The following is a 22,670-nucleotide window of genomic DNA, read 5'->3' on the forward strand; positions in this document are numbered from 1 at the left end:
CTCATGTGTCTTCAATGAGTGACCTGGTACATAATCATTGAAACAAGTCAATGAAATCCTTCTGCCACAACATCTTCCTTCTGGTATTTGTTCTTTGAGTGGCATCTCTGACAGGTGTTCAGGCAACTGGTGGACATTTCTGGTGGACACTGCTGCCTGGTAAGCTGGCCCTGCCATTCAGGACAGCTCTGTATTGTAAACAACCTGCCATAGATTACACCAGTGTGCGTCCTTGGTCCCCATTGCTCTTCTGAGAGCAGTGCCACTCAGGGCTGCTCTCATTCCTATGCATGATGCCCAGAGGTCTGGAAGATTGGAAGGCATTAACCCAGAGTTAATGCTTCCACAAAATCTGGTTGCATCGCTAGCCATAGAATTCTAAAGTTTTTTGTTTACTTACTTAGTAGCCCTTTCATACTACAAAATTAATGTGTGGGTTTATTGTAGAATATTGACAATATATAGGCAAGCAAAAGAAGAAAATAAAAGTCAACTAGGATTATTGAACTTCCAGAGATAAGCCCTGTAAAAACTTTGGCATTTATCCTAACTGCTTTGTTTCTCCTTTTATATATGTTTTCAAAAAAAAAAAAAAAAAAGACAGTGGGTGGGGTTTTCTAATGTTCATCATTTGGTTAGGGTTTGCTTTTGGGGGCCATTTAATACACTTTTCCTGCATCACGTTCATGGCGACCAGGTATTCTGCAGAGTGTGGTGAGCTGGCAGAATGAGGAGGGAGACCAGTTGGGATGAGCTACTCTATTCTGAAGATCCTTTGACTGTATCTAGTGACGAGAGGGTTGACTAAAGATCCTTCTTTTGCTCTTCTTTGCCAGCCCTTGAGAGAGGCCTGACCAAGGCACTGAAGAAACTGGATGACTACCTGAATACCCCGCTGCCAGAGGAGATCGACACCAACACCCGTGGGGACAATGACAAGGGGTCCCGGCGCAAGTTCCTGGATGGGGATGAGCTGACCCTGGCCGACTGCAATCTGTTGCCCAAGCTCCATGTGGTCAAGGTAAGGGAGCTCTATGCATGGGTGCTGGTGAAACCAACTGCATCTTAGGCCCAGGTCACCTGTGTGGATGTCAAGATCCTGGGCTCTGAAGTCAGGTGAATGGGGACCCAACATCAGCCTCTGCTGCCTGTATAGCTTCTCTGAGCTTCCGTTTTCATTTACAAAATAGGTATATTCTGCTTACCCTAGGGTTCTTGGGAGGGCAAATATGGTGTGAAAGTGTCTAGCATATTGTAGGGTCTCAATATATAATAAATGCAATATCTTTATTGTAGATAATCATATCACTCCAAAGACCTCTTCCTGGAGTTATTGCTGACCACACCCCAGCATCCCCCTTATATAAGCCCTTGTGTGTCTTCATACATTTCTTTGTGCACAAATCTTGTAGCAGATCCCTGGGGTAGAAAAGCATCCTCTTCCTTGTCTATTAGCTGAAGAGATGGAGAGAGCAGGGGCACTTCCCGGCTCTCCTTGCCCTTACCGTATGCAGCCTGTGTGGTGTAATCCTTTCCTAGACAACAAATCTTGGAACCTGAGATTCAGAGGCCACCTAAAATAATCTCCAAACCCAAACTGGTCTGCTTTCTGCTGAACCTGTGACAGGCTTCTGGGAAGCTGTGATAGCATATTTCTGGGTGGTAAGGAACCCTCTGCCTGGTGAGCCATGTTTACCATTTTGAACAGCTCAGATTATTACAATACCCCTCCTTATATGGAGCCCAGGCATATCCCCTGTATCTCATTTGTTCTCTGGAACAACACAAAACCAGTCTGCTGTACATCCCACTTAAAAAAAGGAAATATATCCCCTAAAGTTCTCTAAACTAACACTTCTTCCCACATCCTTTTCTAACCCTCAGTGCTTGCAAAAAAAAAAAAAAAAAAATGGTGTCTTACCATCTTGCTGTTTCCTATTTTTACACATGTCTATATCTTATTATCTCAGCCAGACAATGAGGGCCTTCTTCAAGCATGTTGATAGAGAGTAATAAATACTCATTATTTGATTGATCATTTGATCGCCACATGAATAACCTTATGGTAGCCAGCTTCTTTCTACCCTGCACTAAGAAGATTCAGATTCCATCATTCCTCCGCAGGGTACATTATGCCTATTGCTTTTCAGCTGAAGACCTGAGCTAGTAATACAGGCTTTCCTCCAATCAGGCACCCCAAGCTTGCATTGCTATCACCTTGCTGTGCATGTACCAGTGTTCCCACGGGATCTTGGTCAGAGCTGGAAACCAGAAAGGAATCACGTGCCTATGGGTTGGGAAAATCCAATTTATTAATAGGAAGACGCTGGGCTCATGGCCAAGCCAATAGTCACTTGGAGGTTGTGTCAGTTAGCTTTGCAGCACCATGACCAAAAAACCTAACAAGAACAACTTAAGAGAAGGGAAAGTTTATTCTGGCTCATAGTTTCAGAGGTTTAGTCCTCGGTTGGCTGAGTCCATTTCTCTGGGCCCATCATGAGCCCGAGCATCAGGGCAGAGGCACATGACAGAGGAGCACTGTTTCATTCATGGCAGTCAGGAAGCAGAGAGAGGAAAGAGAAGGGGCCACAGACAAGATGAACCCTTCAAGGACATACCCTCAGTGACCCACGTCCTCCAGCCACACCTGCCTGCCTATAGTTAGCACCCAGTTCGTCCTTTCAAACCAGGATGGACTGATTAGGTTACAGCTCTCATAATCCAATCATTGCACCTCTGAACATTCCTGCATTAACACAGGACCTTCTAGAGGATGCCTCATGTCCAGACCATAACAATGGTTTGCAAAGCTGTGTCACTTGAAGTCATCACCTCCTGAATGCTCCACCCACCAAAGAATACTTTATTCACCTTTTCCTGAGGAATAAGGAGCACTGTTAGGGACATTATGATCCCTGTTCAGTCACACTGTGGCAAAGCCACATAATGGAAAGATCAGAAATCCAAGTTCTAGTCCTATATCTCCACCAACTGCAGCCCAGGCTAAAGCAAACCATTCCATCTTTTTGGAATTTATCTTTTTTATGCCTAAAAGAAGGGGCATGGACTAGATTCCTTCCTGTTTCCTTTTTTGCTTCGCTCCTCTCTTATTCCAACATGTATCCATCCTTCAATGATGAATCATTTGTTGAATAAGGCAAACAAACAGCTCTCCCTGGCCACGTGCACCACCCCCTGATGTCTCCAACTCCTTGCAGCCCTCAGTTGACTCAGTGAATCGCCTGTCCTTGGGGGAAGTTCACTGGGTTGTTCTCAGAGGAGCCGGAGATCAGACGGAGGACGGCCTGCGAGGGAACAAAGGCTGGGCCTCCGCTCCTGTCTCCTTGGATTTCTGCTGATCCAGCTTATCAGATCCAGGGCCTGGCAAACCTCTGCAGTGCAGAAGGAGCCAAGGGGGAGCCAAGTCAGGCCTCCAGTTTGGCCTCAGATGCCAGAACTCACTCTGGGCTGTGGGAGCTAACCATTTTCATATGAAAGAGCAAATTTGAAACATGAGCAGGAGGGTTGCTGAGAACGTCAGAGCTGCGCGTGCATCCTCGCCCGCTGGCTCTGCCGGGCTCACTCTCAGCTTCCTGTCCATCCGTGGACGCTGAGGTGTCCTGGTCCAGGCACTCACCAACAGCCAGGTTTGGAGAAAGAGATGGATAATGTGGCAATTCTGAGGGGTCCTAAATGATTCTTAGGGAGATGAGTGGACCCAGAGACAGAAATTAGTTTGTGAAATAATTCTCTTTGGAATTTGAAGGAGCCCACCTTCCAGGTGTGGTTATAGTCATGTTCTTTTTTTCTGGGATAGATTATGAGATTTCAGGAGCAGGGGGCAGGGGCAATTGCCTCCCTTTGGGGGGAATCTCATCTTCATGCAGTTAAGGGAGTTACCGAAAGAGCTTCTTTCTGTAATTGAGGGGGAGAAGCAAGACAAAGTAGAGGACTTTGAGCCTGAGGCAGCTCCTCAGGGCTCTCAGCATGTCAGGGCCCCGGGAAACTGTTCTCTGAGCAGCAATATTAGATTCATAACCAAGAACCCTGAGTTGGCCCATGTCTTAACATAGATCTAAGCGTTAAAGTGGGAAGAACTACAGACAAGAGAGAGGGCCTGTGATGAATACTCATGATTACTCAGTAGATACCGGTGTCATGCATGTCCTGTGCAACATAGTCTAAGTCACTTCATTTCTCTTGGTTTCGCTTTGCTCTTGTAAAGGAGCTTCAGTCTTTAAAATGAATTGATTTGGAGATTGGGGATGTGGCTCAGTGGTAGAGCCCCTGCCTAGCCTGTGACACCCTGGGTTCAATCCCCTGTACTTCAAAACAAACAAACTAGCAATATTAAGAGATTTGTTTTGTTTGTATTACAAACAAAGAAACAAAATTAAAAGATACACTTTGTCTGATGTTCGCAAACCTGAAGTTAGTAAAGATTAACGACGACTCTTTATTGAATCCCTCCTCACCTAACCTTTCTGTGCCTTACTCTTCTTCTCTGTAAAACTGGAATATAATAAGCTCTTTCTTATGAAGTAATTTAGGGATAAATAAAGTAACAGTTCTTGAAGTGCTTAAAGCAGCACCAGAAGCAGAGCACGGGGTGAATGGGTGCTTGCTTCTGTTCGTACCAGGGTTCGCATCGTGATTGAGATTTTGGAGGGGTCCACAAATAAAGCAGCTGTGGTTCCTGTCCGTGTACTCCTCACAAGCTGGGGAAGAGGAAAAAGGACACGAAGACAGTAGTTGGATTCAGGATAGAAGAGAGCTTAGAATTGCCATGGAATTTCCAAACTGGAGCATGTAAGGGGAATGAATGCACCCACGCGTGGAACTCTGGCCACAGGCCCTTGTCATCCTTCCCTTGGCATAGCTTCCCAGGGGGGTCTGCCCTGGGAAGATGAAAGATGAAAACACAGCATGGCTGCCCTGGGGTTTCTCTGAGCAGGAGGATCCCAGGGCCAGTGGCTTGGTAACCTCTCCAAAGAGAATCAGAAATCAGAGCCTCGAGAGTGATGCTACTCTCTGTGACCGCTACCCAAATCCCAGGGGCTAGAGGCAGGACCAGCTCATGTGTAGGCCCCCGGGCACAGTGAAGACCAGGGCCCTTTGTTGAAAAATGACCATGAACGTTCACATTTTGATGGCAGAGGATTAAATCAAGGGCAAGGCCCTTCTGAGTGCAAAGACCAGGGATGCACAAGTTACATATCCAAAGCTGTCCTGGCTAGAGGAATATTCAAGAGACCACCCTGCTACCACTCACAGAGGAAATGCATGCAAATGGATGGAAGATAGGCCTCAATGAATTGTAGGCGATAATGTTGATTGAGTACTTACTATGTCCCAGGCACTCCTCTAAGCATTCTATGTGTATTAAGTAACTTACTACTATAACACATGTCCTATTATTACCTCCATTTTAGAGATTAAAAAAAAAAAACAACAACAACATAGTGCTCAGAGAGGCTAAGTAACATGTTCAAGGTCACACGGCTGATAAGTGGAGTCAGGATTATAAATCCACTCCACTGAAATCCAGAGCCCAAGCTTTGAAACACTATGCTACTGTTTAGTGTCAACACAAACATCACTTCCCCGGAACTCTTTTAGTCCATGTCCCCTGAGTGTGGCAAATCAGGTGGAGAACAGACATCCCTATTTTCTCCCTCCCACATCATAACCTGAACCTACATATATATTACAACATCTAACTTACTTTTTCTGTTTTATTTTTTCCTCTTCGATGAATAATAATAGTTATGTACAAAAAGTGGACCAGGGAAAGATAAAATGAAAAAGTATCTCTAATTCTATCAATCAGACATAACCACTGTTGATATATTGGTATATACAAGTTTCTCCAAATGTGTTCTGCTACACATTAAATTTAACAGTATATTTGAAATATTTTGCAGATCACTGGATTCCTCTCAGCAGCAGCATTTTTAAAGACTCTCTGGTATCCCATAGTATTTATATACAGAAAGTATATACCCAATTTATGGATTGTTGGACATTGGAGTTTATGCACTATTTTTTGCTATTCAGAATAGTTTTATGATCATAATTATGTGACTAAATCTCTGTGTATATCCACAATTATTTCCTAAGGAAAAAAAAAATTCCTAGAAGTGGAACCACTAGGTCAGAGGGAAAATGACACTTAAGAAACAAAATAAATACAGAGGCAGTGCTGCCCGCTTGCATTGCAAACATTCTGCTTCTGGTGCGAAGCGTTGCACCAAGGTGGTTTGTTCCCTGCACTCACATCGCCTCCCTCCTGTCATCTCTTTAGATTGTGGCCAAGAAATACCGCAACTACGATTTCCCGGCGGAGATGACAGGCCTGTGGCGGTACCTTAAGAACGCCTATGCCCGGGATGAGTTCACCAACACCTGTGCAGCGGACAGCGAGATCGAGCTGGCTTATGCCGATGTCGCCAAGCGCCTCAGCCGGTCCTGAGCCCTGCCCATGCCCGTCCTAATGCACAGGGCTCCACTTCTCCCCAAGAACTCCACTTTACAGACTCCTCTAACGCAATGCCTCTGCAAACTTTTTTTTTTTTTTTAAATCAGGCCACATCTTGCTGGCATCACCAGAACTCCAGCCCGTGATCATCTTTTAAGGTCAGCGCCATCCCCTGCCTATCACGCAGGAATCTGGCAAGCACAGAGGATAGAAACAGACCACCTCTCTGCCGGCCGACCTGATCTGGGATGGGTGGATCCTGGTCAGTTTGGACTGACCTGCCGAACGGTGACTACTTCCATCTGCCAATATCAAAATATCACTCAGATGCTTTAGAAACGCACCCCACCAGCTCCTCTTCGACCCTCTTTTTTGTCAGTAACTGTGAGGCCAAGGACAAATATGCCCTTTGAGTTCCTATCAGAGAGAGATCCATGTCTTGGTAGGGGAAATGCAGGGAATGGGGGAGAAGGGAGTTGGCGGTGGATTGGGACATCTGGCAAACACACTGCCAGTCGCTCACTGCTTCTGACACTGCTGTCCTTGGGCACTGAAGGCCAGATTGCAAAGTCACTTCAGACACATTCTCAGTTCACTGCAGTGCTGTTGTGCGCCTGGCTGGTGCTGACCATGGGTTTTCCGTGTTGTCCGGCAATTTTCCAGGAAGAGAATTGGCATGCAATTCCAAACCAGGGTGCCTGGGATGGGGAGGCGAGACAGAGTAGTGTTGATGCCAAAAGGCCCACAGGGTCTACCAGCCATGGGGTTTGCTAGCTCAGGAGTGGGTGTTTCATGGGCAATTTCATGCCTGGGTTTGACTGTGCTTATCAGTGAGTGGCTTGTGGTCTGTGACAAAGCAGATGGGAGGGGGGAGGGGGAGGGGGGGAAGGTAAAGGAGTTTGGTATGAGGCTTGATGTTCCCTGGTAAACTTGGTCTTTTCTCCCTTGATCTAAGTCTGGGACTGGGATATCCTGTAACTCCCAACCTTATGGGGAAAAGAAAAAAAAAAAAAACAGAAATTGGCCAAAAATATCTTTCCAGGTTTTCCCAAGTTGCACCTGGATGCAGGTGGGCTGAATGGGTGCCCTCAGGTGGCTGCTGGGGGCCAATTCGACTGAGGCCTCTGCTGGATGAGAACGACGGCTTCAGGAAGTGGCATGATGGTGGACCACCTTAGGGAGAACATCCACACTGGGAAGACCATGTGGTTTAAACTTGAAGAAAAAAAAATGTACCCATCTGGGTTAACTTTGCTACCATCCATCAGACTCAGCTGCCAGATGAAATAAAGGCAACCATGTTCCAGCTACTTTTTCCCCTCCTTACTCATTGTTTCCTCAAGTTTCGCCTCCTTACCCTGCCTGAGCATGGAGACCTGTGCGGAGGAAACGAAGAAAAATGAACCAATCATCAACTCCCTGGCCCACTGAATGCCCCAGAAGGAAATCCATCAGCCTCTGGCCCTCAACTTCCACAGTCCTTTCCTTCCTCTCGTTTTTTGGTGGAGGGCGAGGCTCCCAAGTGCCGGAAAGCCCCTGGACTTGGCTCATTTCTCAGCGAGGGCAGGATAGCACGGTCTTTTCCATGGAAACATCAACAAATCCTAACCCAAGCAATCACTGGACCCGCCTGCCTCCAGGGAGCTCCAAAGAAAAAATAGGGCCCATTGATGAAACCAGGGGAGGAAGCAAGAGAGCTCTCCCCATTAGCCAACTGAGGAAGACCAGGTTTCTCAGGAGGACAATTTACAAGCCTGAGAGAGCTTTGAAAAGGCAGAATGAGTTGATTCATTTCCACCCTAAAGGAACCTTTCCACAGTCTCTCTGGAAACTGCCCCTGGAGATGTTTACAATGGAGAACTGGTGAGGAAACAGCCCCTTTTACTGTGAGGAGAGGCCCCAAACTGGACTCCTAAGGGCTGAGAGCTTGAATGATCCAGGTCTTATAGTTAGTGTGAAATTGAGCTGTTTCTTGGGAAGTTTTTCCAGATCTTACAGCATGGCCAGAAGAAAGGGGGTGGTTCACTCTCCTGTGCCCAGGTGGCCTCCTCTGCAAAGTCACCTGCAAAGTCACACAGAGGGACCCCAGGGGGAGCAGCTGCCCAGCCCAGAGGAGTCCACACAATGCTAAGGAGGCTGATGTGATATCAGAATCCAGCAATTGTCAAGTTTTTAAAAACAAACAGGCCAAACCAAGTCAATATTGTTCTTTCTAGATGTTCCTCCTATGCTTGAGTTAGTTTTACATAAATGGCAATATTTAGGCCCTGTGGGGGTATTTTGTGACAAATTATAACCATTTTAAAGAGGGGTAGGAGTTAGAGAAGGAAAGCTCTTTTGGGTACTTAATTCAAAAATACCTTTTTATTTCAGCAGTAGATGATCATATAATGCAACTGGCTATTGGCTTAGAGTTACATATGTAAAAATAACAATAATATTAATAGTACTACTTTCTAATTACTTTTTTTTCCCCCCAAAGATATTTTTTTCTCCAGTTCCTCCAGACTCTCTGGGCTTTGCCTTAACCTTGTCAAGTGCGCAGTGCACCCTCTCTTAGCTATGGTGTGGTGGGGCCAGGAACCACCTGGGGAGAACTGAAAGCTTCCATCCGGACTCGGTACTCCAGAGTTTTTGGGAAGGCGGCGGTCCTTGTGATTGGTTCTGAATGAATATCAGTCCTTCAGAATGCTTTTCATTGACACAGAAATAGGATTTACTTGTGTCGAGATCCTATTTCATTTTGTATTTATTTGTCTCTTTTGACTTTGACATCACAATTTTTTTTGTGGAGTAGGTTCATGGGAGGCAGAAGCAGAAAACTAGAGCCACACTCCAGTCACCCAGTGACTCAGTTATAGAGTTGAAATGACCAGCCTCTTCAGGACTTCCTCTTAGATTGGTTGGCCCAGAAAGAAGGGATTGGATAAGATTTTAATAACTATACAAGATGAGCTGTGTAAGTAAAATCTTAATTGATCCCGAGCACAGTTCCTTCATCTCCTGACTAAGGAAGACAAGTCTCTGACAAATTCAGAGTCACAGACATGGATATGACTCTCCTTTAAGACAAGAGGTCTGGGAGCCACCTGGTACCACAGAAACGAGTTGAAATGTGGAAAACACAGTCAGTCAGCTTTTGTGACCACAGGACCCCAAAGTAGTTTCATCTTCCCCCGAAATGGCACTGTCTCTCCTCCTCCCGCTGACAGGGCCCTGGTAGGATCTTGATCTTCACATCAAAGAAAAGCCCTCCAGCCAGGTGGGTGGTGCATGCCTTAGCTCCACCTGCCCAGGAGGCTGAGGCAGGAGGATCAGGACTTCAAGGCCAGCCTGGGCAACATAAGGAGATCCTATCTCAAAAAAAATTTTTGAAAAGACATCCCGGAAGTGGTTTCCTGGGCTGTATTTCCTGGCACTTGTCCAATGAAGCAACAGAAGCCCTTCACAGCCCTGTGCCTGGTGGTGGCTGCTCTGTGGATGACAGTACCCAAGGGTCTTAGAATGGAGAATATCTGGAACAGAGAGAGCTTGACCAGCTCAGAGGCCCAGGAATCAGCAAGGCCTAGATAAATAGAATGAATAAGGAGATAGGCAGGAAGGGCAGCTGTGTCTAGTAAGAATCTACCCTCACTGTGAGGATCTGCATCTGGAATTAAATGGGTCTAGAAGCAACGGGTGTCCAGTAGGTGCCTCTGTGGTTCACCTGCATCCCCCCTGGCCAGGAGCCAGTTTAGCTGCACGGGGGATCAAGACACTGGTGTCGTCTTCCTTGGAAAGAAGAGATGCTCATGGCTAAAACTCAGTTCAGTGATTCTCAAGGTATTACTTTCCTATTTGGTTTTCCTACCACATTAAGAAGAATCTGAAGAAAGCATTAGAAAAATGGGTGCAGGTGAAGCATCTGATTCTGACGTCAGGAGGACGTAAGTGACCTTGTCCTTGGCCTTGGGGCCCTCTGCACACGGCCCAGGGCCGTGTGTCCACTACTTTCTACCACTCAAATCAGACGGCTTGTATCCTCCTCCTGCTACACATTCTTCTCCCCTGGTCAATCCTTGCTCAGCTTAGTTTCAGGGCAATTTTCTCTCCTAATTAGGTATGATCCAAACTGTGCATAATGATATTTAATGTGATTTAAGGAAATAGATTCAACCCCCCCCCCATCCCACTACCAAAAGTAAATAAAATGTTGCTTAATATAAGGTTTGGACTAATCTGTATTGCTATAAAAGTAATCTAGGGTTTTTTGTTTTGTTTTGTTTCATTTTGTTGGCAAAACATAGTTTTAAGGATCCAATCATCTAAAGTATTTTACATATAGTTAGAGATTTCACAGTATTAACTATGCATATATTTAAAATATAAAATATCCAGCTAACGTTTGAATTTGACATATTTTTCTGGCCACCCGGATAGTTCTGTTTTATAAGCTGGGGAGTTGACTCATTTAGCAAAAGATGCTTAGCTTTTATAAAAGGACAAGCATTTCATTTTATAAAGACACTCCAAGTGATAGTTACTTGATTTTTCTCAAGACCTTTAACTGTGGTGATAAAATAACTGGCCTTGCTTTCAAGCCTTAACAAATGTAAAATGCCTTTTAATAAAGACATAGCTGAGTGTTTTCTTCATGACTCTGAACCAGTTATAAATTTGTTTCCAGTCTTGATTGGTATTGACTGATTTAAATAAAGTTGGTTTATTTTCAAATATTATAAAAGTGATCATCAGACTCCTGATTTGAGGTGGGGATTTTCTATGTTGTTTTAAATGATAAGTATGAAATCTCTCTCTTCGTCAAATAAAGGTGGCTTTATTTTTCCCAGTTAAAAAAAAAAAAAAAAAAGATGTTCGTTCAAGAAAAATCAAAAACAAATAAAAAGATATGGAGAAGAAAAGGAAAAGCAAAGAACTTAGGAGCCATCCAAGCACCAATTTTTTAAAGCAAGGCTAAAAATCTTACTTAGCACCTGGATTAGGTAAGACAATTGTGGCAATATTCCTTCCTGCTTCTCATTTCCTATCTGTACCATCACACGTGAGGTAGGCCAACAGTGACAGTCCAGGTCTGATTAAAGAAGACCTTAAAATTTCAGTCTGCTTGTGCCAAGGCTTTTTCTGGGACTGAGCCCCAGCAGCCTCCCCGGCCTGAGATGCCAGCATTAGCACCACATTTCTGACTCTGGGTTAAACTCAGTACGTTCTACCCAAAGCCAGCGTAAGGTCCAGAGGGGCCCTTGATGAGCATTCACACTGCTGAAAAGGGCCAAGATCTTGGCCATCTCCTAGGTCCTCCATGCCGTCACAACGGCTTCTCAGAAGCTTGGAAGGGATGAAGCAGTTGACTCTGGAGTGAATCTGGACAAGAGGGGCAGCCTGGAGTCAGCTCAGGTACAGATGTGGCTGATGGTTCTCTCCCCACCCTGGCTACCGGCATCATCCTTGGACAGAGCTCTGGTTGGATCCAGAGACACCTCCCACTCTTTCCTACTCCTCCCACCAACCCTCTTGCCAGTCAGGCAAGTGTGATTTCATTTCCAGTGCAGTGGTAAATCACAAATGACCTAAACCCTCCTTCGGATTGTGGTTGGTTTCACAGTGGGCTCCTGACCAAGTTCTGCTCAGTATTCTAAGAGGAGATTTGCTCAGATGCTTCTGGAAAATTTCCCCCTGTTGTTAAGAAAGTGAGTTTTTAAGTCACTAATTCTGATGGTGATTCTGGAGGTAGATATGAGGTCCCCACTCTCTGGGGACCAGGATGGACTGGCCTTGGGGACCAGGCAATACCATATGCTGCAAAACGCAGCAGAAACAGGGAGAGAGCCTAGATCCTTGAGTAGACCACTGAATTGCTGAATCAACAAACCCTGAAACTGGTCTAACTCTGGATTTCCTGTCCTGTAATTCATCCCAGATTGTTTGAGGGTGGGTTTTTCTTTTTCTTTTTCTTTTTTTTTCCCACTAGTGGCCAAAGGCATCCTAAGTGGTATAATGGCCAGGCTTCTTGTTCCTAGCAATTGGCTCATCCCATGCTTCATGTTTGAATGCAGGGATTGCTTTACAAGTTGACCCAGGCCTGGGAGCACGGGAAACCTCATCTTTCTTGGTCTTGGTGTCCTTAACTGCTATGAGAATACCAAAGGACCAAGGATGATGGTGACTCTGTCTAGCCTTGAGGAGACCTGAATTTTGTTCCAAGAAGCTTCCAAATTGACCTTGGAAATGAAAACATCTCATTAGACTCAAAGGTGATGTGAACTGCATCTCTTTTATTTTATTCCAGTAGCTAGGACCCGAGAGTCCCTAATATTACCTTGAGGAAACGAAATGGAGTATCAGACCAAGAATGTAGAAGCTCATGATTGAAAATAAGGAGCTCGGAACTCTAATCCTAGGTCTGTCCATCACTACATTACTGTGTGAATTTAGGCAAGGCCCCTTTGGGAGTTAGAAAGTCCCCTTGTCTAGAGATTATATAAGCTCTGATGAAGGGTACTATTGGAAATAAAGGGTTATTTCAAGTGGAATGGCATTCCAGCTGATTAGAACATGCAATCTATTGGAAGCCTCCTCTGTGGTCTTTTTTAATGAAAAGAAGCTGATCACCAGAAAACACATGGATATCATGTATTTGTCTATGTGGGATTTTTTCCCTTTGAAGTAAATTTCAGGGTATAACTTGGAGTCAGTTCCCATGATATTTGTCTCCTATCATCTAATGTATGCAGTGAAATCCAAGTCTATATATAACAAACCTAACCCTGAAGTCCTGCAATGGGGCTCATCCAGATGCAGTTATTTATACAGAAAGTAAAGCAGACTCAAACTTTGAAAAAAAAAATTGTCAGTAAGGAAGATGAATAAAGGGGTTGGGGTTGGGGCTCAGTAGTAGAGCACTTGCCTGGCATGTGTGAGTCACTGGGTTCGATTCTCAACACCATATGTAAATAAAATAAAGATCCATCAGATATATATATTTTAAAAGGTGAATTTAAAACAAGCTTTTAGTTTAACTAGAATATCTCAGTGCCCCAAACTTCCTTTATATTTATATGGGCTTTGGACCACTCATGATGTATAATAGAGATACTGTAATAGAGACCAGTGTAGAATCAAGGAGTTTTGCATTTATGGGGCAGTACTTGGTTTCACACCATCTTGTCTCTGGAATCATTTTTCTGTGTGTTAGTCACTCCTTGGAACCTTTTCCCCAATTAAAAATTAAGCTCTGAGAAGGGATAAAATGTAGGTTATTCAATTGTGTGCGTGTGTGTGTGTGTGTGTGTGTGTGTTGCCATGCCTCACTTTGCCTAGCACTTAGCAATATTAGACTCTCAAAATAGTTACTAGTGGTCGACTGGAGAGGTCAGCATACCAGCCTCCTGGGTTGCTTTGGATTCCACTCTTTATTTCTGAAGTCCCTGATACCCTCTGTACCATAATTTAGAAGATAACTGGGGTAACCAAGAGCAGAGGAGATACAGGTGCTGTGTTAGTCCAATATGCTTCCAATACACTTCTGAAGAAGGAGTCCTTCTAAAACAATCAGCCCCAGCATTTGTCTGTTTGACTGAAAAAAAAAAAAAGAAAAAAGAAAAGTTGCCTAATTCTCCTTGAATTGCATGATTTGGATTAGGTAATAATTTAGTCGGTTTTTCACATTGACCACAAAATTGTGCCTAAATGAGGTATTACATTTAGAAGTAGATTAGAAGCTTTAAGATAAGAGTAATTCTGTGTATTATAATTCTGAAATTATCTGGCTAAATAAGGATAAGCAAATGCATCATTTTTTCTGAATAGATGTTCATTAGGGAAAATTTAGAAAATACAAGTAAGCAAAAAAGGAAGGATGTAAATCACACCCATAATCCTTCTATGCAGAGATAACCACCTTTAATTCATAAATAATTGTCTTCCCAGGTTTTTTCTAGTAAAATATAAATATGAAATTTCTTTTTAACAAAAAGAGGACTGATATTGAAGACCAAACCCACTGTACTTTCCTGTCCCTGTGATAAACAATTCTGGGACAAAGCATATTGTTCTGTTTCTGTGCCAAATAATATTGAGACCAAAGAAAAATAACTTTCACTTTCTCCAAGAAATATATGCTTACTTATCAAGATCAGCAGCTTGCTCAACAAAAATGACCATGCCCACCAATCCAAAGCTGTTATGTCACAAACTCTGCCCAGCTCCAACCAGTTCCCTGCCTTTCAAGACCAGCCTTATAATCACTAGATTCTGGCTTGAACTCTGTAAATATCCTCCCCTGAATTCCTCCTTCTGACATACTATTAATACTCTGTCAAGAAGGTGTTCTTATTTGAAATAAATTTAGTGAATGCAACTTTTCTAGCAGTCTTTTTAGGAATCATTAGCCAATGTCCTCTACATACTATTTCAAAATGGGATTTTTTTTTCTGTCCTGTGTCATGAACTTCTATGCCACTTTTCATCTATAACATCATTCTTAAGTCTTATAATTCATTAAACCAGTTACCTTTTATTGGAACTTTTAGGGTCTTTGCAATTTTATATTCTTATAATTGATACTATAATGAAGTATCAATAATTAAGAGTTTTCATTATCTCCACTTTCCCTCTTGGAATAGATTTCTGGAGATGAAATTACTAAGTCAAAAGGTATGCATATTTCAAGACTCCTGATAAATATTGTTAAATTTGCCTCCAGATCATTCCAACCCACTTTCTTGCCGGCAGAATATGAGTGCTTATGTTTTCATATCATTGCCAGTATTGGATTTTAGCTCTTTAAATGCTTTTCAATTTGACTTGTGGAGACATGGTTGTCTTATTTACCCACGTGCTGAAGACTTTTTCAAAATATACAATTTCACTTTCTTTGCTGTCTTTTGGTTCTCTCTCTCTCTCTCTCTCTCTCTCTCTCTCTCTCTCTCTCTGTCTCTCTCTCTCTCTGTGTGTGTGTGTGTGTCTCACTTACATATGCCAGTTTCCTCCCCTGCAGGTTAGGGCTACTGTAAGTCCACAAGGCTATTGAATAGAATGCATTGGATATGAACCCTCTACATGGCAGCTCTTGTTTCCCCTTGGACTCCCTGGTTATTTTGAAACAGAAGCCAAAACTCAGAATTCCTTCTTTAACTAAAACATGAGAAAAGTAAAAAGAAAAAAAAATCATTACTGTAGGCCACATAAAGATTGCCATCCTAGACCAAATCAATGTATATATCCCCTCCCAGTACAGTTTTCAAGAGCATTGGGAACAGATGTGGGTAAGGGGTGTGTGTGGTAGGGTAGGGGGTCTTCTCTGACTTATAGCTTTGGAAACATAAGTATTAGACTTGTAAAAAGATGTTTGCTATAAGAAAAGTTCTACCAGAAATTCTCACAATTCATTGAGCTCTTGGCATTCAGAGTAAGATCAGGCCTGTTCTTAGGGAAGATAAGTGTGGAAGAGCACAGAGAAAGACGGAGAGTAGACCAGGCCCTGCACTGGGATTTGTGGAAGTGTGATATGGGAAAGTGAAGCAAGAGAACCTGTAAAAATCCAAGTCTATATTTATAGGGTATTGGTTTCCAAAGTACTTTGGCCTCCAAAATAAGACCCAAGAGACAGGCAAATTTTCAGTCTTAAATCCTGGGTTAATTAATGGTAGAAGGAAACTTAACTATAAATTCAGCTGGAACTGGAAGACGTTGGAAGATGATGGTCTTCAAACTTTTATTTTGCCCCCCACATGGTCATAAATCACATAATCCCATGAAGACCATTTCTTATCATATAGTCACTGATTCTAAAAAAAAAAAAAAAAAGGCACTATTTGGCCCTTAATTTATCAATATGCCATATAACCTGAAATCAAAAACTAGGTGATGAATGTGAAACAGTCTAACTGAACCACTATATAATAAAGACCACAGTAGGGCCAAGTTCAACATCCAAAAGAGACACGAAGCCCAAAAGCTATCATGTGGTTATTTAATTCTAGAAAAGGGAACAATATGAGAGTGTTGAGGAGGATAATGAAAGGAGTAGTTAAAATGTAAACGGCCCACTGGAGACTATTTTAAAATGCTTTTTTGGAGTACCTTGCAAGGAACTCCAAAGTCAATAATAAAAGACCCTATAAATGCGTCAAGGCAGAAAGCCAACTAGATAATCAGTGAGACCACTTGACCCTGAGCTACAATGGAAGATGAAACGGAGACAGCTTTTTTTTTTTTTTCCAATTTGTTATAGGTGAAGAAAGACAACATGGATATTTTCACTTCCTTTTAAAAAAGATATTGATCATAATTGTGGACTCAAACACAAGTAAACCCAATGGACAGAAGACAAAAGGTGTCCCGAGAACGAAGCCACTGGATAACATACATGACTGCAAGAGGGGAATAAGTAAAATGACCACATACAGGAAAAAGAATACTGCTCAAATTGGACTAAAGGAATTCTGTACTAAAATTAGCAGCTGAAACTTTGAGATACTGGCCTAAGGCTACTGTGACCAAAAAGACCAATAAGACCTCTGGAATAGCAGTGGCCGTGACATGGCTGTGACACACAAAACCTTGCCTCTCTTGGGGCAAAACCAGAGTGTGGTTACTCCTGTTTGCAATCCCCACTGCCAGAACACAAGGAATATTAACGGTGGCCATAGCCACCAAGTTGAATGTCTACCCTTTCACTCTCACATGCTAGATAGTACATATTTATATTATCTCAAGTTCTTTTAACATTTCTATACTGCATTCTACTTTTTATTTACAGATGGGATCTGAGGCCCACATTAGTTGGCCAAGCTGCTCCTGTTCATAAGCTAGCAAAGAGCTACGATTGCAACCCCAAGAGAGATCCCATGTCTTATAAGGGAGGCTAAAACAAAAAATAGTCTTCCTCAATCAGAAAGGCAGAGATATAATGTGATCAAACTCAAAGTGATGAAAAGGATCGTGAGTTGATTGCCAGATAAATGTGAACCAGGTTGCACATAGTGTACGAAACCCTGCAACAGATAAAATTAGAATTGGAAACTGCTTAACACATCTCACAGTCTGTTCTACATGAGTACATACGAGCTTGTTCAGCTCTGTTTTACAGGTCCGTGATTTTCTTTGTAGACGTAACTTTTCAAAATTGATTTATTTAGAAATATTTTTTTAAGTGAAAAAGAAAAAGATGCACAAAGTTAAAAGAGAAAAAGAAGCATGCAATTTGCAAAGCTTTACAATAAAAAGTGGACGATTTTCCTGCCTCAAACTTATCACTCCTTCCTAGAGGCCACCACAGCTCACAATTCCTTGCACAGTATTTATTTCTAGAAAATGTCCCTGCATGCACACATCCATATACATACATGGTGCATGCATGTTCCTTTTTAGTAAGAAAGCAGGATATGTAGGATATGCATCATATTTATGTTATTAAAAATGGCAGCACAAATGTTTTATGTTGCTTTTTTTAAACTAAATATATCTTAGACAGCTTTCCATATTAATACCCATTTTGTGCTCATTGTAATGCATCTAAATGATATATGAATGTAACTTAATCCACTCAACTAGCCCACTTTTAATAGACCTGTAAGTCATTTCCAGTCTTTTGCTGTTGAAATAATGCTGCAGTGAACATCCTTGAATATGTTTGGGAAAATATTTGCATGATAGGTTCCTGGAGAAGTGATTATCAGATCCTAGGGATGTACATTTAATTAATTTATTTTATTTTTGTTTTAAAAAGGAAATACGTTTGCATGGTTAAAAATTAAAACAGTATGATAAAGTAAGTATTGGAAACTCTGGCACCTTACCTATCCCTGATCATCACACCTCACCTTTACCCCTGTACATAAAGACTTTGTTAGTTTCTTCTGAATCCTTCCAGATTATTCTTTCTTCAGATGCAAGGAAACCCATATATATTCTTAATCCCCCTTCTTGCACCCCCAATACATACTATATCCCATGTTGTGTATCTTACTGTCTTCACTTAATGTATGCTAGAGATCTTGCTATGGATTGAGTGTGCTTCCCCAAAATTCATATGTTGAAACCTAGCCCTCATATTGATAATTATTAGGAGATAGGCCCTTTGGGAAGTGATTGGGTCATAATGGTGGGAACCCCACGAATGGGATTAGTGCCCTAATAAGAACAGACATGAGAGAGACAATCTCTCCACTCTCCACCATCTGAGAACACAGGGAGAAAACCATTGATTGCAAACTAGGGAGAAGGCCCTCACCAGACACCAGATCTGCCAGATTCTGGATTTCCCAACTTCCAGAGTTGTGAGAAATAAATTTACCTTGTTTATAAGCCACTCAACTTGCATAATTTTGTTATAGCAGTCCAAACAGACTAACATAATCTTTCCCATGCACATAGGGATCAGCCCCATTCCTTTTAACATCTGCATATGACTATATAGGGTAGATGTTCTACAACTTTATTAACCCCATTTTGATGGACAACAAAGCAATTTCTTAATTTTGAATACTGTCAAAAACATGACACCCAATTGTCTCTTTTCAGAGTTAGAGCAAAATATGAAATGTCATGACCTCTTTTAGAGTGTAAACCCTGAACTGAGAGCAGATGCAAGTTTCCAAAGCACTCCAGAGATTCATATGATAAATCAAGGAAGAGAGTCTTGCTTGTCAATGTATTTATGTGTTATAAGTTGAACTATATCCCCTAAAAAGATAGATACCCCCAGTACTGGTATATCTGATCTTTTTTATAAATAGACTTTCCAGGTTTAATCAGATTGAGACAAGTTCAGTACAACAGGTGTCTTTATAAGAAGTCAAAAATTTGGACACAGACATGTCCAAAGACAGAGGAAGAGACTGAAGTTATTCTTCCATAAACTAAGGAATAGTTGGGGCCACCAGAAGCTGAAGGAGAAAAGGGTTCTCCCCCAGAAGTTTTGAAAAAGCATGGCCCAGCCAACACCTTGACTTTGGACTTCCAGCATCTCAAACTGTGACCTTCTGTTTTGTTAAGTGACACAGATAGTGGCATTTTGTTTCAGCTGTCAATGGGGAACCAACATGCCATGTGTCTATCCATTTCTAAACATGTCCTGTGTTTGACCTTTCCCGACCTGTTCCCACACATTACCAGCAAAACAGATGCCACTCAAGCATCTTCAGAGAGGCTGTCTACTAACATCAAAGCTGGGATTTCAGCACTCTGTGCCCTGAAGCCTGAGACCAAGAGGCTGGTTGGTGCCCCATTCCTGGCATCATCTGTAAGCTTTCCAGAGCCTCTGCTCATCAGGGCATAGGGAATGTTCCAGGAATGCATAGGAGATCAGAGGTGTGGCTCCTCACTGTTGATCCATGTTATTTGCACATAATCCCCCGCACCCAGAGGCCTTTCCAATCCTGTCTTGCCCTACCTACCTGTGTTTGGAAAACACATCTTCCTTTCTCCCCTCTTCCTCATCACACAGGGAAACAAACCCACCAGCTTTGTCCACCCTAAATGGTTTTGAGCTCTCCAGAAACAGTCAGGCAGAAAAGACCCATTTTCAAAGCCACTTACCTGAAGAGCACCTGGAAGACTTACCTGGCAGGTTCTTCCTTCAGATTTCCTTTTAGGTGATCATGGATTTGGCAGTGGGGCACTTGGCTAATCCTCAAAGAGCACAAATCAAAACACCCCATTCTCCTGCCCCATAATTACATTATCCATTTACTCCCCACGAGCCAGTGATAAAAGGAAATCTACCAAGTGGGTGCTCAACAGGTGGCCTTGAAAGGTTGAAATTGCCACGTGCAGCAGGGCTGATGAGAGGGATCCGTGCAGGTGTGACTTAGGCAGACCAAGAGAGGACACACTCATGGAGGGTGGGGCAACTTGGAGCAGGCACGTCCCATGGTGGAGGATGAGGCCAGTGTCTCCCCGGTGGTCACCTTCGGGTACTGACCCAGATGCTGAGGCCCAGTGTCAGGGCTGGGGCAGCACCTGGAGGAGTGGTTGAGGACTTCCACTGCCTTGTGGCACGTGGGGCCTTCTATGACCATCCCTGGCTTCACAGACAGATTCTTTCACAGCTTCCTCTGGGGAAACCCAAAGAAGCCCTGGGCGGTCGCCTTAGCACGTCAGAAGTCTCAGCTCATTTGGAGTTCAGTGTCAGATACTGCTCTAGCCAACCGGTCCCATTCCTTAGTGTCCATTTTCAGTTCTGTTTCCCAACTCTTGTCTTGTGGAAACTATTTTAAGACGTTCTTAGGCCATATTGTTTGCCTCACAGAGCTCATGTTTTGGGACGCTCCCATTGTGAGGTTCTCCACCCACTTTGGGCCATCTCCACATCTGAAGCTTGTTTCTGTGGGATCACATTTATTGTTTTTCTGAACCGCTTGAATATATATTTTCCCAAATCCACTGCAGACATCCTAAAAAATACCAAGGCTCCCTTAGCTTTTAGGTATTCTAGAAGCAGAAGCCCACTTTCTCCTCGGGTTGCTATGAGGAATTAGATTCAGAGACTGTCCAAAGTGTTGAAGTTCCTCATCCTCTTATCTCATCTCTGTCCAATGTGTCCCCACAATGGGGAAGCACCATCTGTACACTTCCACTGTGAGGGGCTGATTGATGGCTACCCCACCCTTTCAATAAGACTTATTTCTTTGGGGGAAAAAATAATGGTATTCTGTTGATATCAGGGGCTTAATATGACTAAAATATTTAGGCAGGTATCTTGGTTAAGCCACTTTAACAAAGTGTCATAGATTGGGTGGCATATAAACAACAAAAGTGTATTCCTCACAGTTCTGGAGGCTGAGGTACCAGTGGGCTCAGGTCTCTTCCTATATGCAGATTTCTGGCTTCTTATTGTATCCTTGTATCCACGACAACAGAAAGAGAGTGGGAGAGCTTTGTGGGGTCCCTTTTATAAGGGCACTAATTCCATTCATGAAGTTACCACTCTCCTGACCTAATAACCTCCAAAGGTGCCACTTCCTAATACCAGAGGTTCAACATACAAATTTGGGGGAATACAAAATTCAGCATCTAACTCAGGAGGGTAAAGCTTGAGTTACGTGGTAGGCTGTGGTGGGGTGGGGAGTCTCTCAGGTATTTTAACTAACTCTCTCTCTTTCTCTTTCCTTAATGAATACATTGTGATTTTTTTTTTTAACAAACGTAACCCATAATTTTTTTTTTAATGTCCGCAGCAGATCTCATGTCTTTTGGCTGTCCATCACAGTTTGTACAGTCACAAATGACCATTAACCTTGAGAGATGAAAGGGTGGGACACATGATCCTTAATATTCCTCCTCTTCCCAGAATTCTATTTGTTGTAGTTCAGCCTGGAGTCCCATTCTCCATACAGAAGGCCATCTTGTCTTCCTTAGTTCCTGGGCCTTGGGATCCACATGTGTTAGAAAATGTTGTCTACCTGCTATAACCAATAATTGCCAAGTCTCAGTGCTGACCACATAAAAGATTGATTTCTCACTCAGGACACAAAACAGCTGCCACAACTAATTCCTGACTCATCTCACATTTTTTGCCCTCTCCTTTGCCAGAGACTCCATTTCTCAGCCTTTCCTGTGTTAGGGCCAGGTGGCCACATGACCAGGTTCCAACCAATGAGAGAAAGTGGAGCTTTGAGGGCCAGGTAGGCGCACCATCTTCCCCAGTGAATGGAAAGCACTTTGTTCCAGGGCTCCCCTCTTCCAATCCTTGCCTCTTTCTGCTTCTACTGGCCCCACGTGTTCCTTGGTTTGTGGCAACATGACTCCAATCTCTGCCTCTGTCTTCACATAGCCATCTTCTCTCTGTGTCCATGTTTCCCTCCTCTAATAGACACCAGTCATACTGATCTCATCTCAACCTGGTTACATCTGCAAAAACCCTGCTTCTAAATAAGCCCAGAGACACAAGTATTGGGGTGAAGGACTTGAACATATCTTTGGGGACACCCAACTCAGCTTATAACACTTTGAAAAGCAAAGCTACCTTCCCTGAGTTATCATATGCATGCCAAGGCTTAGGGATGCTGGTGTCAGCATGCAATACTTTTCGTCTAGAAAATTTCAATGATTCTGGACTGTCTCCCACCTCCAGTCTCTCCTCTCCTTTGCCTTGCTGTCACTCATCTTATAAAGACATACCTGACTTCTATTTCCAGTAGATACCTCTAAATGCCTGAATTAAAGAAAAAGGATATAATCTTTAAGAAAT

General features: G+C 43.0%; 1 protein-coding gene across 2 annotated transcripts in view; it reads left to right on the plus strand.

Moving 5' to 3' along the window:
- Clic5 (chloride intracellular channel 5) overlaps window positions 1-11,201 on the plus strand; it is a 147,066-nt gene extending 135,865 nt beyond the window's left edge. For both annotated transcript variants that reach the window (XM_076858626.2, XM_076858627.2), the window contains exons 5-6: window positions 837-1,021; window positions 6,305-11,201. In XM_076858626.2, the coding sequence (XP_076714741.2) occupies window positions 837-1,021; window positions 6,305-6,472 (353 nt within the window). In that variant the 3' untranslated portion in view covers window positions 6,473-11,201. The remainder of the gene's footprint in view (window positions 1-836; window positions 1,022-6,304) is intronic.
- The last annotated feature ends 11,469 nt before the right edge of the window (window positions 11,202-22,670 follow it).

This window comes from Callospermophilus lateralis, chromosome 6, assembly GCF_048772815.1.
Source record: "Callospermophilus lateralis isolate mCalLat2 chromosome 6, mCalLat2.hap1, whole genome shotgun sequence".
NCBI classification, from domain to species: domain Eukaryota; kingdom Metazoa; phylum Chordata; class Mammalia; order Rodentia; family Sciuridae; genus Callospermophilus; species Callospermophilus lateralis.